Genomic DNA, 14094 nt, shown 5'->3' on the forward strand with positions numbered 1-14094 from the left:
CGTTGTATCAAGCACATTTTCTTTAAAAATAATTTTTTAAATAAATATTTTTCCCTTGTTCGGTAAACTTTTCTTGAGAAATTTTTTATTATTTATCAACAATCTTCTTTGGATGGTTGTCAACAGAAATTATTTAAATTTGATATTGAAGAAAATACAATTATCGATATAGATCAAAGATTAAAGATTATCAATGGATCCAATATTCTTTTAGTATTTATATACTTGTGAAAAATAAAATTAAATAATAATTTAAATAATAATTATTTTACGTTAAATATTTATTAGAATAAATTATAAAGATACAGGATAAATCGAATAAAGTTTTTTGTTTAATAAGATTTTGTTTTGAAATGCGAAAATAATCGGTCTTTGTTACGATATAATGTTGCAAGTAAGACGAGGAAAGCAAGTAGTGGGAGAAGGATAGAGATATGGTAAAAATTATGAAATCAGCGCCATCTCCAGAGTGCCGCAAAGCAAACACGTATTAGACAAGGAAAGATTTAGTTAGAAAAGGATAGAGATAGAGTAAGAATTGACTGGTAGTGGCATCTCTCGAGTATTAAAGAAACTTCTTTTAGAATAAAGTAAATTAAGAATTGATTAATGGCGCCATCTCTCGAATGCCAATCACATCTTTTTAAAATATTCAAGAGATGGCGCCACTAGTACGTTTATAACGCATTTTCTATCTTTTTCTCAATATACTCTCCTTGTTTATACGTGTTTCATCCGCGCCAAGCAAGAGATGGCGCTGAATGTACTATTTTTAACCTATCTCTATCCTTTTTTCACTATTTGCTCTCCTTGTTTATACTTCCTCTTGGCGCGTGACCACAATCGAACGTTTTTATCATTTCTCTTTCAAAATTATAATACGTATTTCGTATATTTCTTAATATTTAGTCATAGAATATTTGTCTTATTTCATATTTGTAATTTTATATTGAATTTTAGTTTCAATTCCGATCGTAACTAACAATCCTATTCTTCGTCTTTTCAGAAATTATAATTCGGAATATAAATATTACATTTGATGAAGCATTTACATTAATAAATCTATGATAATAATATTAGAATAATTATGGAAATCCAAATCAAAGAATAATTCCATTCGATCGAAGAGAAAGAGAATGAATAAAAAACTAAGTACAAACAATTTCTTTGATATTCGCCAGGATTAAACATGAATTTTACATTATTACTTGCATCCTCGTGAATCAATATATAAAAACGATTTTTCCCTGTTTTTGAAGCTTGAGCGAAAGGAAAATCATCCCTATTAAATCATCCCTTTGCGAGATGTTGTTCGTACGTTCGATTCGCTATTTTCGTATTCGTATCTCGCGCTGTAACAATCGGTATTCATATTGGAACCATTGTCTGGTCGATTATAAACAAGCTTTTGTCGATTTCACGGTAGTTTCAGACCGAGATCAGAACGATATCCCTCAGGTATATGCATATGAATAATGATGGCTGCAAGAGTTAATTCTCGCTCATCGAGAATCACGTCGTATATTAAACTTTGATATTCGTATTACTCTCTTGGACGAATAGAGAGTTGTTTTCGTTGATCTCACTTCCCGAAGTAATATCGTGGAAATTTTTCTTTTCAAAAATAATAATGAAAATGGATATATTGCAAATTATAGAATTATTATTTTATTCTGCATTGTTGCATTGCATTGTTATACGTTCGATTTCATATAAAAATTCATTTCATTTTCTTTAATTCTTTAATTCACAGAAAGATTTCAACATTTCATGTTATTTCTTTTCACATTTCATCGAATCATTTCGAAATTGAGGAAATTGAATTTAACTTTCAAAAAAGTTTTTTAAATATCAGTATTTACAGAAATCAAACGATTAGGTTTGATAAAAATAAGTGTGATTTGATTTCTTCTTGACGAATCTGTAAATTTTGTTCGCAATAGAAAAAAAAAAAAAAACACGAGATGCATTAAACGAGGTTTTTCGAAAAATAAGATAAGTGGAACAAAAAATTTCTCGTCACTGGTTACCGAGGATAGAGTTTTATATTTTATGCATCTTGTTAGGACGACGACACTCGTAAATGATCGTTTTTGTCCTCGACGCGAGCTCAACGAAATTGGAATTTTTTTTTTTTGCGATCAACGTAATAGAACTTTCAGAAAATTTGAAAATCAGGCTTATTATATGATTTTATATATGAGTCATTGAATCCAGTTTTTCAATGTTTTTCAGAACTTTTCGATTAACAATCTTTATTATTGAAATATATCAGTTAATAATAAAATTTTAATTAATAAAAATTACATGGTTAATAATATTGATTGATAATTTTCGTGACACTGATTCGATTAATTAAGAAATATTTAACACGAACGAGTTATTATACGATATTTTTTAAATTCGTATAAGAAATAAATCATGAATATTTTTCTTGATGTTTTTCGTTTAAACGAATATAATCATAATTCTCTTTGGATATTTTTTTCAAAATATATATATATAGTTTATAACATTTAATTTCAGTCGCAGTAAATATTCTTTAATTATTCGTTTTCAAAAAGATGCACGGAACTTCGTATCATTAATCTTTTTTAATCTCTTCCCTTTTCGTCGCTCGCCCTTTTTGCCCGCTGAATTTTTATTATTTTCCACAGGAAAGTTTAAATCAAAGCTTTCCTCGAGGAAAGGAACGAAATATAGTCGAAAAATATTCTTGACCATCCTGCGTCCATCCTCCTCGAACGAATCTCAAATCCATCTTTCCATCTTTTCTCTCCAGCTTCAGAAATTTATTTTCTTTTGGCTATCGTTTCTTAAAGCGATTCCAAATTATAAATTACACAATGCACGCGTCTTCTTCGCGATCTCCTTTCCCTTCCATCGCGTAAACGATCGAACGAGAAACGTTCGTATTCTCTCATTCCCTGTGATTTCTTCTCGCGTTCGAACGAGAGAATTCCGATCGTTCCTCGAGGAAATAGAGGATCCTAATTAACTATTTTCCGTCCAAGTGAACGAGATCGCGATTTATCCATCTTGGCTCGCAGTTGAAACTGGCGACGACTTCCCGCATTTACGATATCCCTCCAGGGGAAATTGAATTCTAAAGAGCTTATCATCCAAATTCTCCACAGATTAGATCCTTCGTGAACACGAGAGACATAGACGTATGTCTGTATATATCATTTTCGAATTAAAATTTAGGAGAGGAAGGAATTGTGTGACGATAATTGAAGATTGATTCGCAGTTTAAGAAAACTGAATATAAAAAGTTTCCGTTTCTCGAGGATGTATTTGAAGGAAAAGCGTCTCTTTTTTAATTTCAATTGTTAAAATTTTCGTGCGATTTTCGTTTCGGTTTCCACCCTTTTATTTACTCCATTTATTAAATCAAAATTAAAGAGGGGGGAGGGGTTCTTTCGCGTTAAAAAACACGAAATAATTCCTTGTTTTCCTTTACCCACGAAATGCGAAAGACTTTCGAATAAAGAGTCACGTCTCCCTTTCAAAGATGTTTGTTTCAAGTCAAAGGCCCGTCAGAAGTTATTGTACGCTTTAATTAAAACGTTACGCGCTAACAACTCTTTAAATGATTTATTTCAATTTCCCATGAAATTGTAGCCGAGCTACAAGGAAAATAAAATCGTGCTTGTTTTATTCGAAGGGGGGAGGGGGAGATATTCAATATCTTTTTTCTTTTTTGTTTTTGATACAGAGATTTAACCGTGTCACAAATGTTTCAGAACAATTTTAATCATCGTTGCGTGACTTGTGTGTACAATTGTGCAGGAAAAAAGTCTCGAACAAAGTACGTATTGAATTGAAATATGATTTCATTTAGAAAATTGACCCGTAGAAACTGATGTTTCTTTTCACAAATTTCTCGGTAGATAGATCAGAAGTTTTCAATTTCTTTGATGGAAAACTTTAGTTCCAGAAGTAGAAATTCTTCCACAGTCTACTTAATTGTAAGAAAAACTTTCGAATAATTAATCTCTTGAGTACAGTTTTGACGCGTTCTAAAACGGAACGAATATGAAATGAAAAGTGAAGTTAAAAGTTTCTTCTAGAATACGTTTCAGCAAATACACTACACTGTCCTTAATACAATTTCGTCAAGAAGTTATAAAAAATTAATTCGATAATACAAAATTATATTTATAAATACGCAAAAAGGGAATTAAGTACTCCATACTTTTCTCATCACTTATTTCCATATTTCACGAATATATATATGATAGAACATTAAAAAAAAATGGTTCATCAGTAGATTTCCTGATATAATATAAATAGGATAGAAGATTAAAAAGAAATTCGAAATTAATAACAATTCTATACTTGTTTCATCGCTAGATTTCGCGATAAAGAATAATATAAACACAGAATTAATCAATATTAATTATTCTATATTTTCCCTTTGATCCCCTGTTTTTTCTTTCGCAAGGGATACAAGGAACAAAGAATCCAAGTTTGAAAGAGCCTATCGTTCACCAACTCGTATAGAAACATGAAACTAGTCGACTATTCACAAAGGCCTCGTTTCTCCTCAAATTTCCACGCTCGATACCTTCCTCCACTCCTTTCATCGATACATAGGTGCATACACAGTTTTCACCGCGCAATTTTACATTTGGCGCATCACCACGTCGCGGTTTGCATTCACGTGGTTCGGCTGGAATCTATCAAACATCGCCCCTGCCATCGATCGTTGCTTGGAAAACGGCAAATTAAGACCTTGGCATTGACGAAATATCTGGGTCGAGGGTTTCCACCAAAGAACCGGTGAAATGGAGTCCCGGTATCCCTCTTTGTATATACACAGTGTCCCAAATATCGAGCGTTTCGTTTCATGAAAAAGTAAATCCAAAGGAAATATATTTTTTTTTTATTTCTTTATTGTTTTCGAAGGGAAAACGATATGAAATGAATTTTTTCTCTTTTAAAAATCAATTCTCGAGAAATATTGAAATTGAAAATTTCAATATTTCTTTGACAGTGTTAAACTAAATAGATTTCAAAATTATTTTACAAAATTAAGGACTTTACAAAATTTTTTATTCTTTTGCTTATTTTCAAATATGTTCAATTATTAATAAGTTTCGATTATTAATTATTAATTCCACTCGTATTTGAAGAAAACTTTCGATTCATTCGAGAAGAGGAAACTTTAAATTTTTATAATTGGATACCTTGTATATTTACCACGGAAAAACAGTAAGGGAAAAAAAAGAAAACGAAAGAAGGGGTAAAATAACGTGAGAGAAACAGATCTTGCGTTCTCGAATTTCGGAAGGTAATTTCAGAACCCTTTGAACCGCTAAATTCGCTACTTTCCTCGAAGAAAATAATAATAAGAAAAAAAAATATATACATATATATATATTTCGAAAAAGCTTGATTATTAACAAAGCGTGTTCCTTCGTTGATTTTCAACCTTTTCTGGGCTCAGTTTATTTAATAAATACTGACGTTTCCTCGAGAATAATGCGGTAACATGAAAAACAAGGAAGGGAAAAAAGTTGGAAAGAAGAATTTTAGAGATCTCTCGATATACGTATATTTGTTCTTCTACAAGAAAATATAAAGTATCCATATAAAGGATACCTTAGTTTTGCAAGCTGTCACAAAGTTCTTGTATAATGGTAATAAACGTTGTTGTCGAGTGTAACGTGTACGAAACTCAGGTAAACACGAAACGAGAGTTGTTATTTTCAATTTAACGCGAGAAATTTTTATTTTCGTTAGAGTGAAATTATTTTTGTTTTTATATTTATATATATATTACGTAATATATTGGTATTACAAGCAACAACAACCGTGTGGATCGAGATTTAGAGAAATAATACGAGTGGATCGAGATTTATATTAATAGTATCTGAGTATACTTTTAATGTATTATTTATAAGTTCCTTTTGTATCGAAAACTTTAGAAAACTGCAGTAATATATAAAGGGATATCTGTTTTCTTTTGTCTCAACATTGAAATATTAAAAAATAAACCTCCCGTAAATATTTTACAATTTATTGATTTCCAATGTAATTTTAACAAAAATGATATGAGGATCCATAAATGTCAAGGAATATAAGAAAAGAATTAATTGAATTCTATCGTAAATTCTCGTATTCACGGTGTCACTCGATGAAAAGTATCGAACAATCCTTGGTTGGTATGCAAGAATCCGATATATATTTCCTTTCTTTTTTTTCCTTCTTTCTTTCTTTCATTGCGAATCTTTTTCACGGATGAGAAATAATATTTCCATCGTGTACAAATTAAAACGGAGTTTTTACCTGTTACTTCAAAATAAGAACCGCGTAATCCCTTTTTAATTACGATCTCGTTTTCAATGTCGAGAGCTGGTTAATATTTAGCCAACTTTCATATTTGTTTTAATTTTTATTCTCTCCCTTTGACAGTCGCTGTTAATTATCATTTCCAAGACAATGAATCCGAGCCCGAGTTTCAAAGGGAGTCTCGGTTGCATAATTTCGATGCATCGTGGATGTAACCTACATTCGCGGATTTGAACAAGTTGTTGTTTTTCTCATCTTTGGACACTGGGGAAACTGTGCATCGTCAGGCCAGTGGTATCGGGTAAGAGATTCGGGTTAAGCGACGATTTCTCTCGATTATCGTTCTTAGACTTTTCCTTTTATAGCCACTTCTCGAGGAAAGTTTTCGAAATTCGAAAGGGAGGATGCAGGCTTCTTATTTTTTTCTTTCTTTCTTTCTTTCTTTCTTTTTTTTTTGCCACGTCGTGCAAAACTTGCCGTGCCACGGACGATGAATCTATTCCAAGTTTCTTCTCCAATGCTATCTCTCAGCTATTGTTAAAGATAGGGAAAAAGTTTCTCGAGAAGCAATTTGTAGACACATTTTCTCGTATTTGTTAACCGTGGGGATAAAATTCGTTCGAGGTCGCGTGGATTTTCGTCTTTTGTCGGGAATCATTTCTCTGAGCGATACTTCGATAATAACATTGTTTTCTTCTATCGATCGCGAGTAAATATAATACCATTTCTTCCATTCGTTACGAAAATAAGCTACATTTTCAACAAGATATTTTTTAAGAACCTCTGAAGTTTTGAACAAGAGAATCTTTCCTCAACAACTTTAAGATAATTCTTTTGAGGATTGACATAATTAAAAGAAATAACGAAAGAAAGAAAGAAAAAGAATTAAATCTTTCGTTCAATAACCGAGCGAATAATTGGATCTCGCTCTAAAATCCTTTTTTAAAACTTCAAAAAACTCGACACAGCAAAGTCATGAAATTGTCTTCTCTTTTTACAAGAAAAAGAAGAAGAAGAAGAAGAAAATTAAAACATCCAAGTTGCAATAACAAAATATTCACATTTTAGAGAAACATCTTCCAAGGTCCCTTTGCACCCCTAAAATTATCAATATAATCCCTCCTTTGGATTAACCGGCTCGAATTAACACATCCTCAATTTCCTAACGAGGCGTCCATCAATTACAGGATATCAGTGGCTAATTGCGAGTATAATCGAGCATTAATCACCATCGAGCCGTCGTGGACCGGGGCCCGGAGTCGTAGATAAATGAACTTACCTTTGATGAAATCCACGGCCATTTCCAGACCGTACGTGTCCTTGTCGCAATCGTCGAGGATATGGGCGCCTATCTTGACACCGGGCACGATCCCACGATCGTTCAACTTGTCCAAAGTGTAGAGCATCGCCTCGAGGGCTTGGACACCGCCCTGCGGCATCACAGGGCCGCAGGTGACGTTGTCCTCCCTCTCGTGCACCATCATCAAACCGCCCAACACTAAATCCCCTTCCACCACGGCGCTGTGTTTGACCGGCCATTGGGGCTCCGTCTCGTGTGACGAGTTATCAGTTATCATTCGAGAGATCGAGTCAACTGTCGCGCGGAAATCTTGATAATTTCCCTCGTACGGGGTAACGTACGATCGATCCTCTTCCTCCTCCTCCTCCTTCTTCTTATTCTCCTCTTTCTCCTTCTCGTTGATCAACGTTGGGCTTGGCAATTGGTCGATCTCGATGGGCGACAGCGTAACGAGGTCGGTTAACGAGGCAGGATGATCGTCTTTCGTCGCCGACGAAATTGATATCGTGGATCGAAACGAGGAATTCGAGACGGATTCTGGGAGTTGCGGAGTTTCGCGAATCCCGTTATCCGGCACTGACGATACCCGGCCATTCACGATGGAATCGATACTCGGAGTTGGGACGTTGTTTGGAACGATCCTGTCTTTGTTCCACGTTGACGCGGAAGTTTGATCTTCAGCTTTCCCCGTTGGATTATATTTCGAGTTCGTGGATGCTCGAACTTTCGACGATCTGGACTTTCGTCCTTTCGAGGGACGATTCGGATCGGCCAGCTCGTTCAAGAAAACAGGATCTGTGTGATCGGTAATTCCATCCTCTGACGAATCAATCGTGATTACCTCTTCGTTGGAGGGAGGGATCGATTCCTTTCTAATTTCTTGGAAATTTTCCTCGATATTCCCTCGATTCAACCCGATCAATCCCTTCTCGGACTCTTCTCTCTCAGAAACAATTAGAAAGTCGTTGAGCGATCCTTGGAAATTTTTCGCCTCGCTGTATCCATTCAAACTCGAGGATTGGCGAGTTTCTTTCGCGACAGAAACCTCCTCTCCGCCCTTAATTTCCTTTCTCGAGTCTTTGTCTTTTCGAGAAATGACAATGTTCGACGATACGTCGTCTTCAAGTGGGAAGGATCGCTTCGATCCCATCTTCGGGTGGTTAATAGATACTCGTTCGGGCAGTGCGTCAGAATTTTCCACCAATTTTCTCCCCTCATCGACGATCGTCGATTGGACGAACATTGGATCGTTGGGATTGTTCGCCTCGAATTCGGAGAGGCCAGTGCTCTCGAAGGCGAAGCCGCCCTCGGCTAGACTGTTCGTATCGTGTTTTAGATACGCGGGATTCCGCGGCGCCGCAACCGAGCCACGAACGGAATTCTCCAAGGCGTTCTTAGACCCCTTTGTCACGCTACTTAGCATAGACGTTTCTTGCGACACAGCTTTAATGGAGGCTTCTCCGCTTCTCCCGTCAATCCCCGCCCACCAAGTCCCTAACTCCGTCCCATCCATTCGATCCTTGCTCTTATTGCGGCTCCCGTTAGAGGCGGGCCCGTTATTTGAGTTTCCAAGCTTCGAATCTTGCTGCGAATTAATTGTTTTAGACGCCTCCAACTCCTCGCCTCCTTTCGACGAGTCGTTCAATTTCGGGACTTCGTTCGAATCGATTATCGTCGGCGACGAATACGAAGTAAATTTCGTAGTATCGTTTACGCGGGTTGTTTTATCGGGCAGATTCGACGTGGATCGTTTATCGTTCGAAACGTGGATCGTATCGGAAAAATTGAACGCGGTGAATACTTTCGACGAGTTTGATATTCTGTTCGCATCTTGAACGATGAAACGTGATTTATCGTATGGCGTAATGTGTAAATAACTTTTATTTGGAGTATCGTTAATTAAATCTGTAATTATCTTCTGTCTCGATTCCGATCGAAATTTATTCTCCATTAATTGGGAATAATTCCCATTTAAATCCCGTAATTTTGTCCCGTTGATTGAATCTGTAATTGTATCATCGTCGCTCGTCCAACGAAATTCGTTGTTCCATTCACTCGTGTCGTTTCCACGCTGTGTATTCGATTCTTGTAATTTCGTCCGTTCGTTTAAACTCGCGTTGTACCTTATCGAGTCGGATTCATTCGTTATCGAACGATTTTTATCCGGCGCGCTTGATCTATCTACTTTTATTTCCTTCGTTGTTGAATTCGTATCACGGCTCATCGAATCGTTAGATGTTAAGAAGGGATAATTTTCGTTTGGAACTATGGTCGATCCATCAACCGAATCTTCACCAACAACGGACGATCCATCGTCCAATTTTGAAACGTTTCTTACACTCTTGCGCTCCTTTAATCCATCAACTTTAAAATTTCTACCAATGTTTCGACTCGTGGAATAGGATTCGTTATCCAATTTCGAAGAGTTCCACGCACTCGAGTCTTCCAACCTAGAACTCGCACCGATACTTTTAATAATACTCGTGGATAATGCTTCGTCCTTCGATCTCGAAGAATTTAAGCTCGATTCTTTCGATCCATCGACGTTAGAATCACCGGCGTCTCGTCTCACGAAATAGGATTCGTTATCCGGCTTCGAAGCAACATCTGTTACAACACTCGACGAAAACACCCGGCGATCATCCAACAAACCGTCCGTAACATTGTCTCGAGAGAAATCGAACTTCAATTCTTCCTCCATATTATCCACACCGTTGCTCGCCCCATAAAGAGTAACGTTCCATGAATTTTCCTCCCCGCCCGATGACTCGAAACCATCATCGACCGATACGATATTTCTCTCGCTTCGCGCTAATGGATCGATGGAACGAGCACCATCGTCCTCCCGATTGTTATCTACGCCCAATATCCGTTTCGAGGTTCCATTTAACCGATGCGTACTCCCGTATCGACGCACAATCCCCATAGATCCACCAGAGATTCCTCCTTGATCTTCCATCCTCGAGGAACCGCGATACTCCTCATCGAATCCGTCGTTTCGCGTTTCTCCATCCCCGTGTCTCGAGAAGTACCAAGTATCCCCCAGATTTATCCTCGACTCCTCTTCATCTCCTCTTCTCCTTAAATTATTAATCGACCTTCTCACCCTCTTGTTCCTATCGTGGATCGATCTTGCGCCTCGTCTGTTTTTCAATCTCCTCCTCGGCTCGAGTGTTAATTTCTTCCTCGTATTCGCTCGTCGACCGACCGAGATAGAAAACAACGAGTATCCCGTTAAGTATCGTTTCCGGACGATCTTACTCGAAGAGGTAATAATATCCCTTTGCCCGCTTACGGTCTTCACCCCGTTCCTCTCTATCTCGAGATCTGGAGGGGAATTCCTCTGCGCTCCAGAACTCGTCAACGATTCGTCATCGCTTGGAAGCGGGACGACGTGACCGTAATACGATGCCTCCTCGTCCAAAACTACCGCCCCCCCTCCTCGGATCGTCACAGGTGGCGGAGACGTCGTGCTCGTTTTACGACCCCTCGCCGGGTCTTGGCCGAGTTTCGCGGGGTTGATCCTCCTGGATCTACCCTTTATCACGGCACGAGGTATCCAGGAGGATAAACGCGGCTGATGTTCCGGAATATTCGGGCGGAGGTTGCTCGTTTCTCCAAGCCTCGTCTCGATTGTTCGTCGAGGATTGTTACGTTGGTTCGAGTCTCGTCGATACGGCTCGTATTCGGGGATCGATGGATCGTAGACGGGATCCACATCGGGACGATCTGTCTGGACGAGGTTGTCGGAGGGTGGAGGGTAGGGGATCGGTCTCGTCTCTTCTTTCGACGAGAGGACGACGCCTTTTTGTCGAGTCGATCTTGGAATTTGGGTCGCGTGGGATGAGGGCGGGATTCGAGGGGACAGGGGGTTCTGGTTTCGCGAGGACGGTTTATGCGCGGTGTTGCTGCGGTTAACTGGCAGCTCGGCGTTACCATAATCGAGCGGATGACGCTCGCCCGCCAAACTGTTCCGCAGAATTGACAGGACCAATGAAACGGCCAGTACGGCCAGCCAACCGTTGTTCCGCCGCATCACCTGCCTCCCCTGCCGAGCATGTCCTGATTCTGGAACGAAAGAGAAAGTAGATTTGAGAATGATTGCGTATCGTTTCAAATTATCGCGTAATGAAACGATTATTTTGTCAGTTTAATTATTGGAAATAATTCGAATGGAATAATTCGTATTTCTTGGATAATTTGTTTCTTATCGTCAATAGATCGATGAAAAGAAGAGTAAAAGTAGGAATAATTTGAGTATATTTTAGAATATTTCTTTGAATTTTTCGTAAGCTGAAATTTTCGTAAATAGATTCTATGTGACTAAGTATGATTTCTTGTAATCTATGTAAATTGTTATAGTTTGTTAAATTATTTGTAAAATAATATAAAATAAGTGTATAGATTCTAATACACATTCGATATGTTGATTAAATTAATTGGAAGGAATATTAGACATTTTCGAAATTACGAAGGAAAATCGTATAGTTAGAGGTCCATTAAACGTGCATAGTTGGAACTAGATACTAGTTCCGAGCGATCATTAATCTTCGCTTGGAATATTGCCATTAAAATTCCTTTACATCCATACAAAATATAGAGTAAATTTAGATATTGACACGCGAAATGTTTCTTCGATTGATTGGCGCGATGCCAAATCGTGATTCTCGTTACTTTCTTCACACTTTTACTGGACCAATTTGCCTGGTCTAATTTATTCAAAATCGTATAAATAATCACGTTGCATGATTCGAACTATGTAACTCTTCGCCCATTGATTAATTAATATTAATACAAAGCAACTTCAAAAATAGACTCTCTTTGTTTCCACGCGATAATCGCTCTCTCTCTCTCGTACAAAATTATATTCTCCTCATAATCACGTTATAGCACCATAGACAATCTCAATTCAACTGAGGCAATCATTAATTTAACGAGGCCCGCGCCTTTCACAATCTCATTATCCATTTGCGTGCTCCTTGCTGAAATGCATTTTCTGCATATCATCGAATAAATTTTACCATAGCTATATTTGCCATTACATATCCATTTAGTTACTCGATCCACTAAAAACTCTATTATACATTTTCCAATTGTATCGAATTTTCTATCAATCTTAATTCTTAAAAAATATTGCTAAAATGTATCAGAAGCAATTATAATTATTTACGTGGAACTTTACACGAGCAAACTTTCTATGCTTCTAAAAAAATTCTAATCTGACTTTTCTTTTCGAGTTTCTGGATTCTGTGAAACGTGATTAGTGATTTTCCATATTTTTGGGATAATAGTGTAAAGTTCCAAGTTTTCGTTCTGAATTATAGAATCGTGACAAAAATGTTAGATTTCCCTTTCACGTCCATTCGAATACGTTCATTCGAATACAAATACCGCCATTCGAATACAAATAATGGCGGAAGTGGAAGAACACGCATCCTCGCTTAATGCATTCCTTTGCTAAATACTCGTTGGAACGATTTGAGAATTGAAAGGTCTCACCGCATCGATCCTTCGATCGATGGCAGAAGGATATTCAACGATTTATAGGAGATTGAATCCCACGGAACGAAAGTCATTTCGCTTGGAGACTGGGAAATAGGCACATGTCTGATTTGTTGCCGGATAAGTTGATAGAATGGAAAGATTTTATGAAAGAGGGAACTTATCCCATCGGTTTAGTTATTGGAAGATAAAAGATTTATTGTCATTTGCTTCTGGGATTGTTCAAGGCTTTTGGGTCGGAGGGATATCGTGTTTCGTGTTAATTAGAGATTCGTGATCTGATTGGATTACGGTGATTTCTTTCTGCCCAGTATTTGAACAAATTTTAATTATTTTTAAATTTGATATTTTATCGCAATAATTAGTCATTCCTCGATGTTTAATCTACGACAATTAATCATTTTAACTTTCAACTTCTTTTTTCGGTAATTAATTTATTCTAGCCATTATTTAAACAAGTTTTAATAATTTTTTTAAATCTGATATATTTTATCGCAATTTTCATTAACTAATTCATAATAAATATTTGCATTTATTGTAATTTATATATTTATTGTAATTTATATATATTTTTTTTTAACTTTGAGCCTTTTAATAATTAATCATTTTTAATCCTTTGCAATATCACATAAATTTTTATTACCATAATTATCTACTTTATAGAGATCACATAATAAAAAAACATGCAGATTCTAAAAAAAAGAAAAAAAAAAGAATACAAAAAACACGATATTCAGAGCTAAAAGGCATATCTACTTATTCCCAACACCAGCATCGAAGACAATACCACCATCAAGAGATATTAAAAATTCTTCAATTTTTAAAATCATCAACTTCAATTTTTTCAACGATTCAATTCCTAAATGGAGCAGAAAGAAAATTTTTATATATTAAACTCCGATTAAAATACTCTTTTTATTTTATTACATTTTATTTACATCGATCTATATACATATCTCATACAAAAGGTCAATTGTTATAGAAAATAATGACTA

General features: G+C 36.6%; 2 protein-coding genes across 5 annotated transcripts in view; one reads left to right on the plus strand and one right to left on the minus strand.

Moving 5' to 3' along the window:
- LOC411843 (COP9 signalosome complex subunit 7b) overlaps positions 1 to 14094 on the plus strand; it is a 184897-nt gene that overhangs the window by 131171 nt on the left and 39632 nt on the right. The window lies entirely within an intron of this gene.
- Glurb (metabotropic glutamate receptor B) overlaps positions 1 to 14094 on the minus strand; it is a 256855-nt gene that overhangs the window by 126347 nt on the left and 116414 nt on the right. For all 4 annotated transcript variants that reach the window (XM_006562730.3, XM_006562728.3, XM_026444527.1 and 1 more), the window contains one exon: positions 7577 to 11665. In XM_006562730.3, the coding sequence (XP_006562793.2) occupies positions 7577 to 11633 (4057 nt within the window). In that variant the 5' untranslated portion in view covers positions 11634 to 11665. The remainder of the gene's footprint in view (positions 1 to 7576; positions 11666 to 14094) is intronic.

The sequence above is a fragment of the Apis mellifera genome, linkage group LG13 (assembly GCF_003254395.2).
Source record: "Apis mellifera strain DH4 linkage group LG13, Amel_HAv3.1, whole genome shotgun sequence".
Lineage (NCBI taxonomy): Eukaryota > Metazoa > Arthropoda > Insecta > Hymenoptera > Apidae > Apis > Apis mellifera.